Source organism: Coffea arabica, chromosome 2e, assembly GCF_036785885.1.
Source record: "Coffea arabica cultivar ET-39 chromosome 2e, Coffea Arabica ET-39 HiFi, whole genome shotgun sequence".
In the NCBI taxonomy this organism is placed as follows: Eukaryota; Viridiplantae; Streptophyta; class Magnoliopsida; order Gentianales; family Rubiaceae; genus Coffea; species Coffea arabica.
The window spans coordinates 54,917,294-54,939,506 of record NC_092313.1 but is presented as its reverse complement, the minus strand read 5'-3'; the positions used below and the strand labels follow the sequence as shown (position 1 = coordinate 54,939,506).

Here is a 22,213-nt window from a genome sequence, read left to right as displayed (position 1 = left end):
GGTGCGGCAAGAACAGGGCAGAACCGGCCCTTCTAGTTTTCAACTTTCCTTTGATCTTCTTTTCACTTTTTCCACTTATCTCTACTAGATTAACACTTAATCAACACAAATAACATCCAAACTCATCAAATCAGATCATCAAGTCCATTGTGAGATTTCATAGAGCCCACTCACATGATTTTCAACAATCCAAAGCTACCCACATGAAGCTACAAGCTTCTAAGTGTAATCTAACTTACAAAAGCTAAGATTCAAGGGTTGGATGATTTGCTACCTCCTTAGATGATGAACTCAGAAATTTTTGGTCCTTTGAGCTCCAAGAAAACTGTGAGAATGAAGCTCTTCTCCTAGCCCAAGATGATCTCCAAGTGGTTTTGAGTTTGTCGTAGAAATTTGAAGTGATTTGGTGCAAGATTGTGAAGTGAAATGATGAAGCTTTTTGGTCGTCTTCTTCCTTGGGAGGTTTGGCAGCTAGAAGAGAAAGGAAAGAAATGTTGCTGATGGGTGAGGCTTCCTTGGGAAGCCTAAGAGTTTGTGGCCAAAATTACTCCAAAAGTCAACCCTCCAATAGTGCGCGCACGTGCGCGTTTCGTGCCCGCTTCCTCTCGGGTTTGTTTCACTTGTGTACTAAACCTCTAATGCACTACCATTAACATTATTATTATTCACTCTTAATAGTCTAAAAATAAATGTCCAAAGTCCCTCAATTAATCGCGCGCGCGAAAATGCGAATTTCCAACTTGTGCGCGATAAAGCGAAATTTCTAAGAAATTCTTATAACGATGATTTAACTAACTAAAACTAGGGTAATTAGAAATAAAATTTACCTATTTTAGTAATAAAACATGAGTCCTCACATGAGTCTAGTATTACTTCCTCAAATCTCCAATTAATTTGCATCAGCGCGTCTTTCGGAAAACTATCGACGCGCGAGCGGTATGTGCTTAATTAGAGCTCATTCACCTTTAATTCCTCAATTAACTTTTGTTAATCTACTATTGATCATTCCTAATTCCCCAAGATACTTGCACTCTCGGATAGAATATCACCTCGAAACACGTGTACTCCCAAATCGATTATTGCCTCCAAACGCATATTCATTAATCCACTAAACGAGCTTCTAAAATTTAAATTTTGTAACAAGTCATTTTAAAATTATATGTAAGTCATAGTTCCATGTAATTGGGTCAAAAATGGTTGAAATAAATTATTCGGAGAAAACGAGTGAATAGATATTTAAATAAACCAATAATATTTGATAAAAACAAGAAAATTTTCGGGTCTTCACACTTATCACATTATCTCACTACAAGAAAATTGGTCATCAGTGACAACTTTTCTCTGTGACGAAAAAAAGTTGTCACAAAAGGTGATCCTTTATTGACGACTTTCTAACTCGTCACAAATCTCTAATGGGAGCCAACTCATTTGTGTAAATTCCCGCCAAGATTTAGTAAGAGCGCAGGAGTGTTTAGAACACACAATAGTGACGACATTAAGAACATCATCACTATTGCTTGGCCTATTTACGGACGACTTTTTGTTGTCGTCACTGATCACTAAAAAAAAGTTATTAGTGACAACATTTTGTAGTGATGACAATAAGTCGTCACAAAAGGAGCTTCTTTAGTCGCGACACCTAAAGTTGTTACAATTGCATCAAAGAAACTAAATGTTTAGTGACGACTCGTTATTTTCGTCACAAACTACACTGCAAGAAATATGGTCATTAGTGACAACATTTTCTAGTGACGACAAAAGTCGTCACAAAACGTGGTTGTTTAGTGACGACAAGGAAAGTTGTCATAATTGCTCAAAGCAACTAAGTCTTCAGTGACGACCTTGAAAAACGTTGTCACTAAAATGATCTATATAGTGACAACTTCTAATATCGTCACTGTCACTCTACCGATTCGGATTTAGTGACAAGAATTAATCGTCACTGTTTAAAGTACTTATTTCTAAGTCACTTTCATTAATTCTACTGTGCCACCCTAACTTTTGCGATTTAGCCCCAAATGTTGTAAAAAATTCCATTAATTCCATTATGATACCTTAACTTTTACAATTTAGCCCCATATGTAGTACACCGATTTCTTTAATTCTATTATTACTCCCTAACTTTTGTAATTTAGCCCCATATGTAATTCACCAATTTCATTAATTCTACTATGGCACTCTAACTTTTGCAATTTAACCCCCATATGTAATACACCAATTTTATTATTTCTATTATGGCACCCTAGCTTTTACAATTTAGCCCCTATTTTTTTATTAGGAAATTGCGAATGGTATCTTGATAAACTATGCATAAATATTTTATAATTTTCTCAAACTTAAGTAATAATTTGTTATAAACTCTAAAGATATATCTTTCATTACAATAGTTATAAGGCAGGCAGGTCTTTTTATCAATGGAATAAGAAATTTATGCCAGATTTATCCTTTGTACTACATGCCAAGTAGTATTAGCAAAGGAATAACAAAGTACTACAAAGTAATTAACAAAATAGCCTTCAGGGAGTGTAGTTTATGGGCAAATGAGCATTATCTATTCAAAGTACCAACTTTTTATGGGCATTTTACTCTCAAACATATAATTTATGATAAATTTATAAATGTTTGTAAGTAAAATTCAAAAAGTGTTACACTGATTTCTTACAAAACGAAAACTGGCAGGTTATCTTTTCAACATAAATTAAATTTTTTTTAAAAAAGAAATGGCCCATAAAGTACCAACTCTTGGTGGGTTTCCTCCATTACATGAACAAATATTCTGCTCTTTATGGGCATTTCACTCTGAATCATTTAATTTATGTTAAATACATAAATGTTTGTAAGTAAAATTCAAAAAGTGTTGCACTAATATTTTTATGAAAGGGAAACTGGTAGGTTTTGTATTTAACATAAATTAAATATGTGAAAGTAAAAAAAAAAAGAAATTACCCATAAATCTATGTCTTGCAAATCTATACTAGTAAAATAGTTTCAAACAAAATTAAACATTAAAATAAACTGTAATTTATACACATTAAAATATCTGTAATTTATACACATTTTGCAACTACTACTTAGTGTTTTCTCTGTAATGAATTTTTTAACTATTGAGAACTTAAGTTTTGTCTTGCAAATCTATACTAGTACAATAGTTTTAAACAAAATTAAACATTAAAATAAATGTTTGAAAAAGAACAAAAGTACATTTATCACTTGCAGTAATGTAACAAAATTTTCTCAACCATTATCAATATTTTCACAAAAGTATTAAAAACTAGCAATTGACAATATTAAAAACTAGCAATTTAATTAGTGACGACTTTTCTTGTCATTATAATCTTGAATAAATTAGTGATAACATTATGTCATCACTAAATTTTCTTTGATTTTGACTTAACAATAATGTCTTATTAATAACATTTGATTATTTTTAATGAAAGTCTGTTATAACCATAGAATTTGACTTTCGTTATTTTCAATTAATGATGTACTTTAGTGCTGCAATTATAAAAAATTGCAGGGCTAAAATATTTGCAAATTACAAAAGTATATTTTCACTTATATGTAATTAACAAATTTTACCACCTATATTGATGAAAATTTGTGTTTTTGTACTAAAAAATAAAGAATAATACTATAGCAATAAAATCTATGCTTCAAACCAAATTAAAAATAAAAAAAAGCATGATGATTGGTCTCAAATGTTGGGAAAATGATTATTTTTATTGAAACTATGTTATAACCATATAATTTGAGTTTAATTATTTTCAATTACATGTGTTCTTTAGTGCTGCAATTATAAGAAATTAGTATGAAATATTAGCAAATTATAAAAGTACATTTTCAATTATATGAAATTAACAAATTTTGCCACCTATGTTGATGAAAATTTTTATTTTTTGCTAAAAAATAAAGAATAATACTATAGCATTAAAATCTATGGTTCAAACCATATTACAAATCCAGAAAAAAACATGATTTTTGGTATCAAATGGAGGGAAAATGAGTGAAGTCAAAATTTTGATCAAATCATAGTGAAAGTGCCGCGCAACAAAAACAATATCCAAAGCAAAGCAAAGACCAAAGCAGCGGAACACATTCTGAAAACAAAAGCAACGGAACACTTGGTCTGAGTTAAAGCAACGGAACACTTGAGCAACACAAACTTTCACCGAGCTGAAACAAACAAGCTTCTGCACTGAGCACAAAACAGAGCTTCCGTACGGCACCTGATACTTTCACCCACACAACAAATCCGTTCTCTGGCTTCTCACTAGCATCACCATGGCTGTCCAGCATTAAAGGGCAAGGTTTTCATTGGAAAGGTTTATTTTTCTCTCTTCTATACATTTTCCCCAATTTTTCCAAATCCCTAATATTCTACAATATTTTTTGCAAATTTCTGCCCAAAATCTTTTAGCAGCTCTTGATTATTAGATGCTATCATAGCTATGTTGTTATTTACTTGATCATTTTCTCCAATTGCTTTATGGCCCTAATTTTGATAATAGCTTTTGGCATATCCTCTAGTTTTCTTCGTCAACCATATTATCACATCACTAAATGACTTTCTGATCTTAGCCGGTGACCACAATTTCATTTAGCTATGGTTTGTTTTTCAATTTACTTGACCGAGCTCAGGTAGGACATTAGGAACTGTGATGAGTCAATTTCAGGCTAATTGTAAAGCGCATAGCCATCAGTGGAAGCTTTAAGGACTTTCACTAACCTGGAATTGGATGTTCTCATATTTAGTTCAAAGTCACGTATTCCTTAAAAGATATGAGCAATTTGAAAACCTGTCTTTCTTGTTAGTAAACTGATTATGCTCAAAGTCCCCTTTTTCCTCAAGATACTCCAGATTCTAAGTTTGTTAAAAGGAGATGCTAAATTTATCTTTAATGGATGTTAAAGAGGCTAGTGGAGAAGGTCTATGCCTTGTATTCAAGTCCTTACAGATGCATGCCTTTTTTCCTTTTTGCCCCCTCTTCTCTTTTTGCGAGACTTTTCTGCTGCCAATAGAGTGGTGCACAGAAGCTAGAAGTACCTGTTCAGTGGTATGCAGTTGTCATTGTGCATTGCCCTTGCTTCTATTTTTCATTTTTTTCCCTCCCCTGTAACGTTTTCTTTGACTTTGAATCTATGTATTCTGTGCATTACTGAACACTTACAATCTTCATGGTCAAAATTTGTATATGTTACGAGGTTTGATTGTACAAAAATAGAGCATATGAGTTTTGACTGCATGCTCTTTTTTTGCCGTGCAAAAAAGATTGATCTTATATGGCTCTGTAAGTATAATGGGAGTAGATTGGTCAGTATGTGAGGAACTAAAGCAGAGAATTAGATAAGGAAGAACTGGCCCTGAGTGGGAGACAGATGTTGACTCCATTTTTGTTAAATTCTCCAGATAAAAGGTAATCTGATGGTTCGAATGGTAATCTGATGAATGTAGGCAGACAGATAGTTGATTTTCATGGAGAGATGGTCCTATTGGAGAATTACAGTGCTCTTAACTACACTGGTATTTGCCTGTTGTCTATTTCTTACACCTTGTTGATGTATTTTAGAAAGCGGTGAATGATATGGTGTCTTTTTGACAACTAAGTTCAGTGAATTATTTGGTTTTGGATGATGATATGATAAACATTGCTACTCAAGGAGGAAATCTTATTATTGCAATCCAATGTTATGATAAGTTGTTCGTCTCCTGTCTGTGTTACCCTCTGTCATTCTAAAGTATTTGGGATCCCTGCATAGGTTCAGTCTTTCTTAATAAAATTTAATTCCAATGCTATTTATATATCTGTACTGAGCACCTTTTTAAATGTTGAACTCTTAGAAGTAGCTTCTGCTGAAAAAGGGATAGCAAACAACAGTTGTTTAGCCTCATTGTTTGCTTTAGGTTGGAGTGGCAGATTAGTTTTTCTTTATTATGAGCAATCAGTACGAGATATCTATCAATCATAATCAGAACCGGGCTCCCCACTGTTTGGTCTTCATACCGTTGGAGATCTTGTGTTCCATTTCCAGTACATTTCAAGGAACTGTAGTACATAATTAGAGCCACTGACCCATTATAATTAGCAGAATTATTAGTGAGTACACCTTGTAAATTGATGAATTTGCCTATTGATGTGAAATGCCAATATGACTAGGTGCTACAAAAGGTAGCAAGATGTGGAAGTCCATTTAATGAAACCATTCTCAGTAATCTCAACGATCAGCTGAATTGGAAGTTCAAGTCCAATCTCAACAGCAGCTGATGCAAAGGCTTGAGAATCAACAAGCTGAAATGCAAAACCAGCAGCTTGAAATGCAGGAACTCCTTAAGGCTTTACGAGCAGAATTGCAGTCCAGGAACCAAGGCAATGGAAATGCATCTGGTAGTAATAGCTGGTAATGCATCCTTCTCATACGAATAATTGAATTACAATACTAATGTGAACTGTTGCTATTCTTATCCTTTAACTTATTGATTTTGGGGCTGATGTTATGTATCATTGTGGACTGTTTTTGATAATAGCATTTTTTGGGGCTGATGTGACCTCTTTTTGGGTAACTTGTGGTCACTGTGGACTGTTTTTTGGTAATAGCTGGTAATAGCATTTTTTGGGGCTGATGTTATGCATCATTGTGGACTGTTTTTTGTTATGGTTGTGTAGGTTATGGTTATGGTTATGGCTAATGTGTAGTTTTTGGTAACTTGTGGTCATTGTGGACTGTTTTTTGGTAATAGCTGGTAATAACATTTTTTGGGGCTGATGTTATCCATCATTGTGGACTATTTTTGGTTATGGTTGTGTAGTTTATGGTTATGGTTATGGGGCTGATGGTTGTGTAATAACATTTTTTGGGGCTGATGTTATGCATCATTGTTATCTGAACTTATTCTTTGGAAAATATCTAGGTATCATGTATATAGTGCTGTTAGTTTATCAATAGAGAGGTAAAAATCTGATTGTTCATCTGCAATAGTATATTATTTCCAAGTACAAGTGACAGACCATGCATGGATAGCAATCTTCTTTTTGCCTATGTAGTGACTTGAAAGAAATGAATATAATGCAAAGGGGGCGTTTTTGAACTTTGATTGGTTTCACCTGTTTAGATGGTCTTCACTTTCATATTGTGAGGCAAATAGCTCATTCTCTTTGCATGGTTTAATCCTACAGAGGCATCGTTTCCTTCATGATTTATGAAGCATAAACTCCTAAAATCAAAGAGGGCTAGTACCTCCTGTATTCACACCTCGTACAATAAGTTGCTTTCTGTGTTTTAATATATAAACAACCAAAAGCATAAAGATTAAACAATAATTACTGTGGGAGTCCAATTTAATTGTTCAATAAGTTGAGCTATTTAAAGAAGAAGAAAGAAAATAAAAAAAAACTGTTTTAGAGAGCTCTTTAGTTGAGCTTATGCAGTGTTGTATTTGTATAGATTGGACTGTGATTTCTAACTTCTTGCTGGTGTTGTAATATGTGGGCCCAAATTATATGAGGTTCTTAATGAATTGTAATTTTTGTCTTAATAATCTAAGTCTCATTACTTGTTCTTTATTATTGTACTCCTCTCCTTACCTACTTCTTTTACTCTTTTATGATAGATAAATGCTATTCATACTAGCTTTTGGAAGATATCTATGGTTATGGTTGAAGAATGTTGAAGCCAAAATTGCCTTTTCCTCATGGAGTGATTCATTTAGATGTTCTTCAATTTCTTAAACTGTGATTGCTTTTGTAAATGTACCTTATGTACAAGTGATATTTTGGACAAATGTTATTTTTGTAGGCATTAGTTGGGTAATGTACACTTGAATTTGGCATTTGAGAATGCTATATTATTATCATGTAATCTAATGCAAATACTTTTGGTTATCAATCGTTCATGTTTATTTGTATGGTTTGTTTAAAATCAATGATTTAGCAATGATTACAGGCCAAATTATGACTATTAAGCTATTGAGAAATTATCTAATGACAAAAAAAAGTTGTCACAAAATAGAAAATAAAAACTCCTTGTCACAACAGAGACTGTCACTAAATCTAAGCTACATTTGTGATGACAATTGTTGTCTGTAAAATAGTTATATACAATGGCTTTTGGTGCTTTTTAGCGACGACTTTAAGTAGAGCATTTTTGACAAAATATCAAGTCGTCAATAAAACACTTCCGGATTGTCGTCACTAATGACAACTATTTAGTGACGACATTTCAGGTCGTCACTAAATAGTTGTCATTTGTGATGACAATCTGGAAGTGTTTTATTGACGACTTGATCTTTTGTCAAAAATGCTCTACTTAAAGTCGTCACTAATGACAACTATTTAGTGACGACATTTTAGATCGTCACTGTTTACTTTTACCGACGGGGATTTAGTGACGACTTTGTGACGATCAAAAAGTCGTCAATAAAAGGTATTTGTGACGATATTTGTATGTTCTGTGATGACTTTGTGTTGTCACTGATGAACAATTTTCTTGTAGTGTCTGGATGTTCTTTGCTAATTGGGATCTCAAGCAGTCCTTCATCCATCTCCAACTTTTCTTTCTGCTCTGCTGGCTCTAAACATTCCAAGCAAGTTGTTTGAGCAATCAATTTTTCTTTTCCTTTTAGAGTCGCAATGTAACAGGCCGGAGCAACTTCCAGGTCTCTTCCTTCCGATGTAGGAAACTTCATGCTCAGGTGCAAAGTAAAATAGAGAGCTTGGAGGGCATTCAAGGTAGGTCACCCCAAGATCATATTGTATGACGACGGCTCCTTTACCACTATAAAGTTCATTGGGACAGTTCGACACTTTGGCAATGTTCCAACTGTGACCATGAGAGTTATCATTCCCTCAGGTTTGATTGGCGGACCCCCAAAATCAATTAGAGGAGTTCGGACTGGAATGAGCTACTTCTCTTCCAACTGTAACTTCTTGAAAGTCTCATAGTACAATATATCAATGGCACTCCCGTTATCTATGTATTATACTTTCTTCACCTTGTAATTGCAAATTACCACTTCTATAACAATAGCCTCATGATTATTAGAGGCTAGGGGCACAGCATCTTTAGGTCCATACATTATCTCTTTGTATACCTTAACCACTTACTCGGGTTGTCCCCATTGGGAGGGGGGCGATTGCATCGCCGAGCTGTGTGACTGTCCTCCTAACGGGTCCTCCCGCTATGGTGCTATTCACCCCTACCAGGTTCTGTGTCTTTGGCTCAAGAGTTCAGTCCCTATAACCCTGGAACTGGTCTCACAAGTAGTTCTTGTCTTCTCCTCCTCTATTTAGTTCGGTCATTTTGGATGAACTATCTCAGATGTCCTTGTTTTATTAATTCTTCGATATCCTTCTTGAGATCTTGACAATTCTCCGTATCATGCCCCACATCCCTGTGATAAGCACAATACAAATTCTGGTTTCTCTTGTTTTTACTGCTAGATAACTTTCTTGGAGGTTGTGAGAGACTTTTGGCCTCCATAATGGCAAAAATCTGAGCTCTCGGAGCGGTGAGAGGTGTCCATCTCCTCTCTTCTTCAAGAGCTCCATCCTTTGACAATCGATCGAATGTGCTTTTTCACGATTGGCCACCCCGTGCATTAGCCGGATCAGCATTTTTCTTTCTCCTGTTGTCCCTTTGCTTCTCCTGCTCGCTCTTCAGGCAATTGGCCTTCTCTACATTGGCCCTCTCGTGAGCCCAATCTAGCATTTCTCAAACAAACTTGGGTAGCTCCTCCACGAATTTCGTGTATAACTTCTGCAAACGCAACCCATTAATGAAGGCCGCCATAACTACTTTATCATCCCGGTCGCAGACTTGAAGGAATTCGTTGTTAAATCGAACCATGTACTCTCGTAACAATTCCTCCGGTCTCTACCGAACTGCCATTGTGAGAACCCGAAAAAAATTTTATATGTTTTCTAGACATTATTTTATTTCCTTGTCTATAAATTTATACTTTTCTTCAATATATTAATTTTCTATACATTTTTATAAGTGAATATAGTTTTCAAATCATTTTCTTGATATAAGTTAGTGTACGTTAAATTTGAAGTGTAGTATTGACGTGGGACCCGCTAGTGCGTTAAGTGCGTATTATTCGGACAACTAGCTTAAGTTTTGCGTTATGGGATTAATTTACAAGATGCTAGGAGATAATTAGAGGTTTGCTAGATTAATTAGTAGGGAGAGACAAGAAGATAAGCTTAAACATAAAGGGTGCCACATGTCGCGTTTCTATTCGAGGGTGGACTTTTGACCAAGATATTTGTTTCCTTCTTAAAGCTAATTTTGACCAAAACTTTTCCATTTCTTATGCTCTCTTGGCCGAACTTCTTGGAGAAAAAAAAGAGGAAAAGCTTCCTATTTCTTGCTCAATCTCACAAACCAACCGTTAAAACCTTGATTTGCTCCATAAAAACCTTTCTCTTGGTAGGATTAAGGTGTGTGGTGAAGTTGTTTGAGAAGCAAAGGTGCTAAGTTGGGTCTTTTCTTGGGTTTGCAAGGTAAGTGACTAAGGAACCTTTCCTTTAATCTTGATAATGTTCAATTAGTGATTTGTAGTGGTTGAATAAGTAATTTTATGGATGATTTCATGACCTATGGTTGAGATTGATGGATTTTTCTTTTGTTCATGATTTTTTCTGATTTCATATGATTAGTGTTGGTTAACCATGGATTAATGGTTTGTTATAGTGTAAGATGGAGTTGGTATGTGTTGGAAATGATTGATTGTGTAAAATTGTTGGTTTGAAACTCAAATTCCAGATTAGGGTTTCCATATGATCCTGTTCTGCCTGTTTCTGTTTGGCTAGGTTAGAGGCTGAATTAGTGTTGGGTCAAAACATGAAACTTGTATGAAATAGTGTTTTATAGTTTTTTGTAAAATTTCAGCCCAATCCGAGCTGTGTAACCTGAGAAAAGTCAGAAATACCGCAAACTGCCACAAGAATAGTTGGCTGGACAGGATGGACATTTCAACCAATCTGACCGTGCCTTTTCACTCTGATCCTTACCGAATTAGATCTTGGCCAAAACATGAAAGTTGTAGTTCTAGGTCTTAGCTTTCCAACGGACCTAGAAACACCTCAATTGGACATCGGTAGCCTAACATATGATCATTTAACCATAATGCAGTTAGCTGACCTGTTTATGCAATTCTGGTTTGGTGCATTGGAATTTTGACCTAGCTACACCACGAACTAGACTGAGAGGTCTTCATAAAAATTGTATCCCTTTATCTTAGCTTCGAAACGGTGTAAATTACACCTCAATCCGATAAGTGTAGCTCCTGTTACGTCTGTTCCGCTAAGTAACATTAAAACTGTCTTTTGTTTTCCAAACTAAACTTCATTTCCGCACATGTCATTAGCTTGATTTTGTACTTGTATGACCTGGAGCCTGTGGAACGGCTATTATAATGAGTTTATATTGTGTATGACTTTGGGATTGATTGAGGAAATAATGAAGCCATAAATGGCTGGGAAATAGGTAAATACAAAGGGCGTGCTGCCCAAATTTTCGCTCGAGGGCTAAGTTTCTATTTGAACTTGTATACTTTTGTTTGGCCAATACCATGACCGGTTTTCCATTTTAAAACATGATACCTCTTTAGTTTAAAACTTCAAATGCTACTTACTCCTTTCCAAAATATAGAGGTATGATTTAGGGTTTTCTCGGCCACAAGTGAACCACTTTTAAGTGAGGTTTTAAGTGTGAACGTAAGGTAGTATTGTCCTCCTTTTCACATGATTTTTATCATGACGTTTAGTCGTTACTAGCTGCTTGGGTATGAGTTGATTTTGAACTATCTAAACGATTCTGAAAACAATATTTTTAGCCTATCTCGTTGGAGTCCGAGTTGTCTTTGGTCCAAGTGTTTTCCGCCGGACATTTTATAACCCTAGTTATTTCCGTCCTCCGATCCAAATATCCCCTTTTCACTATAAAGGCGTCTTTATACGTTTTACTTATCATTTTCCGGTTTTTCTTTGATTTCACTTACTTGTTTGCTCGATGAACTGTAATATTCTCTCTTGTTTAATCTTAGGTTTTCTCAGTGACTGAGGGTCATATCCGGAGGGATATTTTGCATGTTATTTTGCATAACTAGGTGAGTGTTCCTTGTTTGCTATATTTTTCTTGACTTCATGACTTGTGTTCTTGTTTGATAATGTGTTAAGTGCTTTCAAGGATTTCCAAAATGAGTTTTCTAGGCGAGCGTGTACTTTACCGCGCTCGACCTAAATGAAACGTGAAATTTTCAATGATTTAATGATTGCTACATTAGTTGCGCATGATGTAAGCCTTTTGGCTGAACTGAGCCCTACCCTTCGTTACCTATCGACTCGAGCCAGAAGCGGACTCGGTCGGGCAATATGGTGACCCTGGGTGAATTTGGTATACTCGAGTATTACCTTGTAGTCTGGTGGAGTCTGGCCAATTTCCAGGAGGGGGTGAACGAAACGAAAGAACGAACGAGGGTTTTATTTACCAAAAATACATTATTTAATTGACCGGATGAATAAGGGGAATGACAGGAGAACAAACGAACGAACGAATATATGGCTCTCTGTGAGCCCGTATCCTTTTAATGAATGTGTTTATCGCTTTATTTTGTATTTGTACCTTGAATTATTGGTTATATGTAATGAATGCATTGAACTTCTTGTTGCCTATGTGTTCGGAACCTCACTGAGTTTTTAGCACATTCTTTTAGTTTTGTTTTCCTTAACAGGGGACGGCGAGCAAGGACGAGAGCTCGGTAGAGTCTAGCCTAGACTGGTTTCTTTGGTTTTGTAATGGTTCTCGCCCTAGTGCTCGGCACGGGCGGGATGTATGGTGAATTGAGAACCTTTGTATACTCGATGTTTGTACTCCCTTTTTAGATAGCAATGTATATAAGTTTTGCTTTAAGTTTTGGATCGTTGTTATGTTTAGTCTTGTGGGTTTATTTTGGTTTCGATTGAGGATTGACGTGAACGACTGAGTCCCGGCGAGAGCTGGGCAGGCGGTCCGCCGAACCCTTTGGTACGCCTTAGGAGGAGGTGGGGCTGTCACAGCCATTAGATTAGCAGTGTTCTTGGAGAAGGCCTGAGATGAGACGAATTGAGCTGCGAACAAGCGAGCGAACTACCCAAAAGATCGTATTGACCTGGGAGGCAACCCTTGGAACCATTGGCGTGCCCTTTCCTCCAGAAACATGGGAAGGTTTTGCATCGAACTGCATCAGCAATTGTTTGTAGGCGCATGTGAGTCAAGAACGCGAACAGATGATTCTCCGGATCCATGGTTGCATCATAGGATTTCATACTGGTTATCTTGAATTTAGTTGGTAGGGGGTAGTTTTCAATGTCCAGTATGAAAGGAGAAGAAGAGTACCTGTCCTCCTTTGGATCCAATAGTAGCTCCACATTTTGGAGAATATTCTCTCTTAGGGATCCCCTGAAAAGACCCAAGGTGGTCTGTTCGGGAGTTCTTATAAGAAGACTCAAAAGCTTCCATCTGGTCATGGGAAGGCTTTTTTTGCATCCGTTTTCACTAGGGATGTGGACTCCCTATTCCCGACTCTGATGATTCTTCTCCACCTTTCTTCTGGGCTTTAGGATCCTGGTCATGACGATCTTCGACCCTACCCCTCAAGTAGTTCACGATAACTTCAAAGGTGGGCAGATTCCCCGTCACTGCTTGTACCAGCTGTTCAGGTGGAATCCGAGAGACATCCGTCCCTTCCTCACCTTGAGTTTGCCCATGGTGATGATTTTATTGATCACTTTGCTCATTCCTTCTAGGTTCCCCGGTGTTCTTCTGAGGTCGGGTCCTCGGCATGGTTTGCAAGGAAAAATGAGGTTTCCCACAGATGGCACCAATTGATGAATATGCAGAGATCACGATCCATACAAGGTGCCAGCTAAGGTTCCGAACTGACCTGCAATGAGCCGAACGACGGGACTAGCTCCCTATTGTGACTCTGACACTCAAGCCAATTAGGAGGTAAGAAGGAATAGAGGAAATGATAGTATTGTATATCGTACCTTTTCTGGTCCTCTCATTCATTATTTATAGATGTGAGGATCCGTAAATTTCCCTTATTGTATATTATTTTATTTTATTTCCTCGCACGTATTTTTCTTCACTATACCCTATTATTTTGATTTTTCCAGAAATTTTATAAGTGAGTAGAGTTTTTAAATCATTTTTCTAGGTTAAGTTAGTTCATATTAAGTTTGCAGCGTATTATGGACGTGGGACCCGCTAGTGCGGTAAATGCGATATATTTTTGACAACTCATTGGAGTTTAGTATTAAGTGATATTATTTTACAAGATGTTAGGAAGTAATTAGAGGGGAGCTAGGGAGATTAGTCTTGGAAAATAAGAGAATGAGGATTAACTCTTGAAGTGCTACTTGGCACAAAACCATTGGACCTTGACTTTTGACCAAGACTTTTCTTGATCTTTATCTTGGAAAAATTGGACAAAATTTCTTCATTTCTTTCTCCCTCTTGGCCGAAGTCCTTAGCTAGAAAAGAGAGAGAAAAAAAGTCTCAACTTCATCCTCTATTCCATGCTTGAATCTTGAGATTTCACCAATAATCTTGCAAAATACTCCATAGAAGTTGGTCTCTAGGGAAGCTTAAGGGTTTTTGTGGAATGATTTGGGAAGAGAAAGGTGTGGATAGCCTCTTTGCCTAAGGTTTAAGGTATTTATGCTAAGAAACTTTCTTTATTTCAAATAATTGCAAATTAGTGCCTTATGGAGGCAACTTTGGTAGTTTTATGCAAAATTTCATGGTTGGAAGTGATATTATGGAAATTTTCAGTTTTATCATGAATTTTCTGTCCATATATGAAGTTAAAGATTGGCCATGATTTCTTAACTTTAATAAGTGAAATATTGAGTGTTTATGTGCTAGTTTACTTTGCCTAAAAGAATTTCCAGCTTGGGTGTCTAAATTCCAGTTTTAAGGTTTCTAATTTGAGCTACCATTTGATTGTATTTGAAGGGTATTGTGATCCTAATTAGGTGTGTTCAATAGCTTGTGATTTATATGGGAAATTGTGGCTGAATTGATATGAGTTTGGGTGTTGAGTTTTGAATGGAAAAGTAGAGAAAAAACAAGGGAGGTGCTGCAGAATTTTCTACAGGAACTCTTGAGCAGTCTTGGGAAATCTGCTATATCTTGTTATAGAAATGTCAGAATTGAGTTCCATTTGTTGCGTTTGAAACTAGATTCATAGAACTACAAACCGTGAAAATTTCAGACCCTGGTTCTGTCTGTGTGATTTATGGTGATATTCCAAATTTAACTAAAATTACATATCTGTTCTATCTTTTACTGGAAGAAGCAATGAATTGAGGCTCAAATTTGACTAACTTTTGGTATGAATCTTATAAATGTGTCTTGTGAGAAATTGTACCCCTTTGAGTTTATTTTCTGACGGTATAAATTTTATCAATTTTGAACTTAAGAATCTTGAGATATGATTTTTCAAATGGTGGTGTGCAAAACTGGAAAATCCTGTTTTCCTAGAATTATTCTTACTTTCATTTTGCACCTTAAGTTTGGAGTTAGTACATCATTGTAGGTATGGTTTTGGATAGAAACGAAGGGTTTTTTGGGATCGTTCATGTTTTTAGGACCAACTACTACCTTTTCACTCCAAAACTATACTTTTGTGTTGTATTGGTAATTTACTTGGTTAGGCATATGACTCGTAATCGAGTCTCAATTGTTTTATCTTGGTGGTTTAGGACGTGTCGGTGATCCAAGTACTTCGGGAGGAAATGTTTGAAGTTGTTTGTTTGAACTGGAGAGTGTACCACTCCCCTCAATTATTGCTTAACTTGGTTTCTGTACATGCAATCTGTGATTTGAATGACTGTACTATCTGTTTACTCTGTTTGAGACGAGGGTGTACTTTATCACACTCGTTCTCTTATCTGTCTGCCTATTTACTGTGTACATCTGACTCTGTTATCTGTGCTTAATCTGATGTTGTTTGTACGTTGTATCCAACAACCTTTCTGTTAACTCTGAGCTCAACCTCCTTGGTAGTCAATTGAATCGAGCCAGCAAAGGGCTTGGACGAGGAAAATTAATAAGCCATGGGGATGATTTCTGGGAAGTCTTTGGGTATTGGAGACTCTAGATTTCCAGTATACTCGAGTATTACCACTTCTGTTTCTGTTGAGGTGTTCGGGCCCAGTAAGGGGTATGTTTGGTGGACGGAATTTGGTGTAAAGTGGGGTCTACGGACATGGTTGTTCTTTATACGTTGACAGAGAGTCAACGGGTTTGGATCAAGTACTGAAATTGGGAATTTTGGGCTCCCGAGAGCCACCTGTATCCTTTCTATCTAAGGTGTTTGTTTGTTTCCCTATTTGATAAGCATATGTAAGTAATTGAACATGAAGGTCCATGATTCTTGACTGCTGTTATTTCTGGTACCTCATTGAGCGTAAGCTCACCCCCTTCCCATTATCTTTGTTTTCCTTACAGGGAATAAACTTTGAAATCATGGTTTTGGAAGAAAGGGTCGAGCTAGTGTATATGTTATTTTGTTAAGCTCTTTTGCAATCGAAACCCTAATTGTATTTTGAACAGTACGAATACTTTGGCTTGTACTTTAGTTTATTTGTTCCAGACTCCGATGTAAAAATATGTATAAGTGTTTAACCTTGTCTATTAAGTGTATTCATTTGAGATGTTATGCTTCTATAGCTTTGGTGAACGTTTTATGTAACCGTTGGAAGATCGGACGAGCGCAGAGTTTGAACGAGAAAAGAAAAAGAATTTTTGGCCGGAAAATCTGCAGCGGAATCCAGCCATATATCCGTCCAGTTCTTGGCCGGATAGCTGGCCAGATTTGCAGAGGAGTTTGAAAAAAATATTGAGTTGGCCACTGCCCTGAATCCGGCCTCCAATCTGGCAGGGAATTCGGCCAGATCTTGGCCGGATTGTGACGTGGCCCGTTTCATTCCTTTTTTTTTTTCGTTTTCATTTTTTTTCGTTGATGTGTTTATCCAAGTCTCATTTCACCGTATGATTTGGTAATCATGTTTTCGGCTTAGTAGTCTCTGAGTGGTTGTTTTCTTGGGGTTCCATTGCGCGTACTATAGGGTTTGTGAGATTTGACTCCGTAGTCCTGGCGAGAGTTGGGCAGGCGGTCCGCCGAACCCTTTGGTTCGCCTTAGGGGAAGGTGGGGCTGTCACAATAGAGTCCTTTGGTGATATAGGCAACCTTAGGGGAAGACCCTCCTAGAACCTCCCAACCTTGTAATTATCAGAGTTGGATCTTTTCTCCCAACAAAAATTGAACTCGATTGTTCTCATGAACTCAAGACCTCTGACACACAAAGGTAATCAGCAACGTTAAGCAAATAAGGATGGATGAAGCGACAGCACGATTAGGGAACAATCTAATCGATAAAGTCTGATTTGAATCCTAAGCTATGAACTCAAGAATTCAAGAGTAAGTTCGATTAAGAACTTGAAGGAAAATTCCTCACGATTTCTGGTTGTAATAATCTGTCCTCCGCTCATACAATAGGTGCCTTTTTATAGGCTAAAATTAGGGCAAAATCGGCCCACATAAACCTGGAAGAAATTCGGTCCGCACAAAGAGCTTAAAGAGCCAGCTCTTTAAGGCTTTCCGATAAGGCCCAATAAGTAATAAAATACTCAACGCCTAACAACTACTAAACTAGACAGTCTTAAAACAACTACCAACTAAGCTAACAAGTATGAGATCATTCCTTCGCTTCAAACGTACAAGTGAACAAAGTAACTTCATGATCCATCGAATCTTCAAACCTAGCTTGCTCCTTGCTTGTATGGTGAATGATCAAGGCTCGTAAAGCTTCCTTCACCTTCTTGGTTCTTGATCTTGTCATCGGACCGCCAATGTGGACCAAAGGATCTTTGACCCAAGGTTGAAGTTAATTATTGCACACCCGTATCCGCATCATTCCCCCTTTCCTCGAAAAGATTCGTCCTCGAATCTTCAAAGTCTCCTCTTGAAAGTGATTTGTCCACAAATCGATGGTGCGCTTAATGGACAGCAATGTTGGAAATAGATGAATGACTACGAGCCATGTTGCATGTCGTTTGGTCAGCTTCGGGAAGCGCTCAAACAAGGACATGCGCCAAGGTAGGAAAGAGTTTCTGTAAGGCGTGTGAAAATCTCAAGTGGCAATCCAAAACTCTCTAATTAGCCTTTGGTCATGAAGCTTCACATTGACACCTTGATTGTGCAAAGGTGTAAAATCCAGCACTAGTTGACATTGATTTGAATCATCTTGCATGGATAAATTGGGAGCAACTTGTTGCATGGATGAGACACTAAACAACTCGTGGAGGACAGCTTTGGGATCTTGCGTGACACACAATTTCTCATCTTCCAACATATAAGGTAGCAAACAATTGAATTCCACTTCATGAGGGTTACTCGAACTAGCACAAGTTGAAGCTGACAAATTGAGCACTTGGCCACCAGCTTTTGGCTGTATGAATAAGCATGAAAGATCACCACCTTTAGTTGGAATAAGCACGAAATCAGGTTGTAAGTCTTTAATCAAAACTGAAAAATTTTGGACAGCTTTACAACCTACAAAAACAAAATAACCTTCAACTTGAAACAAATTAGGAATTGGGTAAAGAAGTAATGGTACATCATCAACTAAATGGTAAGAAGGTATAGAACAAGTTTTAAATGTGAATACTCCCTTTGCCACTTCATTATTCCTTCCACCAATTGATTCAACTTGAGAAGGCATTGCTAGCCTTTTACACTTTTCTTCAAAATCTGGATAAGAAATACAAGTGTTAGGATGGAAATTATACTCAGAAGAAGGTAAAGATGATGAATGACCCATAGGTAGCAAATGAGAGTCAAATTTCGGAATTCTCCCTTCATGGTGGATTTGACGTGATTCCCCTTTGGTATGGACAGATTTGAATTGAAATTGTTCCATGAGATGGTTCCAAATAGATTCAATTCCTAAAAGACAAACTCCATGGAAACTAGTGAATTGTACAAGTGACTTTGGAATGGAGCATGGCATGACTAACTTCACTTGACTTTGCTTAATCTGCACAAATGAAGAAACACTAAATAAAGCAAAGGTAAGTTCGTTAGAAAAACAATAAGCCCTCACATTTTTGCTCAAAATCGTCTCACATTCTCTCTTTTCTTCCTTTTTACCACTCATCTCATCAGATTTTTCCATCTCTTTATCTAGTTTAACGCCCTCGATTGTTTTCTCATCATCAACCTCCTCAACAAATGGTTCAATAGGATGAGATACTCCTTTGTTGGGAATAGGGTCAGCTATCTCCTTCTTAGAAAACTCACTTTGATAGCATCCATTTGACTCCATTTATTTTTGGTGTAGAAGACGTTGATATGTCTCCCAAAATGACTCCGCATGAGGTGGTTCAACTCTAAGTTTAGTCTTAGAAAATGCTGAATGAACTTTCTTATCACCTCTTGCATAAACCGGCTTTAAAGAGGTAGATTGCATGGAACCCCTCATCTTGAGAGATTCATTCTCTTGCTTGAGTTTATGTTCGTTCTCTCGATTGTACAAGTCCGTGGTATAATGGAAGGGTACAAATCGTTTCCTCATCACTTGCTTCATTTCAGTCCAAGTGGCAATCGGTTGTTCCCTATTTCTCCTTCTTGTGGCACATACTTGCTCCCACCAAATAGATGCATAATCTTGAAATTCAATAGCTGCAAGTTTCACATTTTTCTCTTCGGAGTAATTGTGGACTTCAAACACTTGCTCAACTCGCCTAACCCAATCCAAATAAGCTTCAGGATCATTTTTCCCATGAAAGGTAGGCATCTTAGTCTTGATGGAACCAAGATTGTCATCGGTTCTCCTAGGTCGGTCTCGGCCTTCCCTCGCTTCCCTGTGGCTTTTTCTTGGTCGGAATGAGGTGTTAGAATGATACCCCTCATCATCCACGGCATCATGCTCAACACTCTGAGCACTTGAAGCCCTATTGGGAATATCTCCAGTACCTCGCATCTCAATGGCAGCCAACCTGTCGGATATTTGTGCCATCGCAAATTCATGTCTCTCCGCTTGTTTTTGAAGAGTTTGGAGCACTAGTTTGAGTGACACGTCGGTCTCAGACGGCTCAGGCATGTTCCCCTCTTGAGACATATTGTCCAACCTGCAAAACAAATGTATCCTAGTCTACCTTGCAAAGCACTCGTGTATCACTCAAGAAAACACACTCACTCTCAATTTTCCTTCTCGAAGTTCTTAAAACAACTCAAACTCTCAAAAATTCCAGAATTAATTACCCTATAAGCAAGTAATAAGACACAAAGCAGAATTTTGTAAATCCTAGAAAAACTCTACCCGAAGCTGGAACTTTTTTTTTTTGAGCTGCTGTTTTGCTGAGTTTCTGGTCAGTATTCTGGAGGGTAAGTGGTGCTTTTGGGATGTTCAAATAACCTACGAACCATTCCTCAAATTTCAGTCAAATCGGATCGCAAAACTAGCTCAACCGATTTTTAGAAATTCAAGAACTCCCAAGGCGATTTGGGCTAAGGTGTTTGGTTTGGTTTTGAAAATGGAATTGGGTGTGTTTGGGGCGGGTGAGGTCGTTTGAGGTCTTTGGAATTCAATCAAGATTGGAACTCAAGAGTTGGAAACCAATCAAAATTAGGAAACTCAAGTTTTGGGAAATCAACCAAGATTTGGAGACTAATCAAGATTTGGGAACCCACCAAGAATTGGAAACTCACGATTTTTTTGGAAACTTGATTTCCTTTGTATGAGAGCCAATTCCTTCTCTTCTTCCTTTTTTTTTTCTTTCGTTTTGTTTTTTCTTTTTTTTTTTCCTTTTTTTTTTCGGCTCTTCAAGGAACACAAATTCAGATCACACCAGCAAGTTCAAGAAAATGGATGAAAGGTTATGCCAATTCCAAGAAAACCCGAGTTCTTGGTTTATTGTTCAAGAATTTTCAAAACAAGACTTGGTGGTCCAGGAACTTCAAGAATTTGTTCAAGAAACACAAGAATTTTCCCAAATTATGTTGCGGTGTCTAGGGTTTGTAAAAAAACAACAACCAATTCTCAAGAAATAGGCAAAACAGAATTTCAGCAATACTCAAAAGAAAATTCCAGCAATACTCTAGCAACTTGAACAATAAAACAATATAAGATACGTGACTCCTTTTTTTTTTTTGTCTTTAAACCCTGACAACCCAAACACAAGTATAACAAACCCAAGAACTTGGACAGAAAAACACAAAAAGACAACACCCAAACAACTTTTTTTTTTTGACTCGGATGAACAGTAACGTATTCGGAACAGTACGATGAACAGTATCGCTAAAGTTTTTTTTGTTTTTTGACAAAAGACACAACTAACAAGATATGAACAACTTCAATTAAAAGAGAATTAACCTGATGCTCTGATTACCAACTGATATAGGCAACCCTAGGGGAAGACCCTCCAAGAACCTCCCAACCTTGTAATTATCAGAGTTGGATCTTTTCTCCCAACAGAAATTGAACTCGATTGTTCTCATGAACTCAAGACCTCTGACACACAAAGGTAATCAGCAACCTTAAGCAAATAAGGATGGATGAAGCGACACCACGATTAGGGAACAAGCTAATCGATAAAGTCTGATTTGAATCCTAAGCTATGAACTCAAGAATTCAAGAGTAAGTTCGATTAAGAACTTGAAGGAAAATTCCTCACGATTTCTGGTTGTAATAATCTGTCCTCCGCTCATACAATAGGTGCCTTTTTATAGGCTAAAATTAGGGCAAAACCCGGCCCACATAAACCTGGAAGAAATTCGGTCCGCACAAAGAGCTTAAAGAGCCAGCTCTTTAAGGCTTTCCGATAAGGCCCAATAAGTAATAAAATACTCAACGCCTAACAACTACTAAACTAGACAGTCTTAAAACAACTACCAATTAAGCTAACAAGTATGAGATCATTCCTTCGCTTCAAACGTACAAGTGAACAAAGTAACTTCATGATCAATCGAATCTTCAAACCTAGCTTGCTCCTTGCTTGTATGGTGAATGATCAAGGCTCGTAAAGCTTCCTTCACCTTCTTGGTTCTTGATCTTGTCATCGGACCGCCAATGTGGACCAAAGGATCTTTAACCCAAGGTTGAAGTTCATTATTGCACACCCGTATCCGCATCATTTGGGATAGCCACGAAGGAGTCCGAAGTCA

The 22,213-nt window shown here is 37.2% G+C and overlaps 1 protein-coding gene across 1 annotated transcript in view; it reads right to left on the bottom strand.

Annotated features, from left to right (window-relative positions):
- Positions 1-6,158: 6,158 nt before the first annotated feature.
- Positions 6,159-22,213, bottom strand: part of LOC113729172 (uncharacterized) — a 66,980-nt gene continuing 50,925 nt past the window's right edge. Inside the window, exon 7 of the mRNA XM_072077716.1 lies at positions 6,159-6,287. Within this exon, the coding sequence (XP_071933817.1) occupies positions 6,159-6,287 (129 nt within the window). The remainder of the gene's footprint in view (positions 6,288-22,213) is intronic.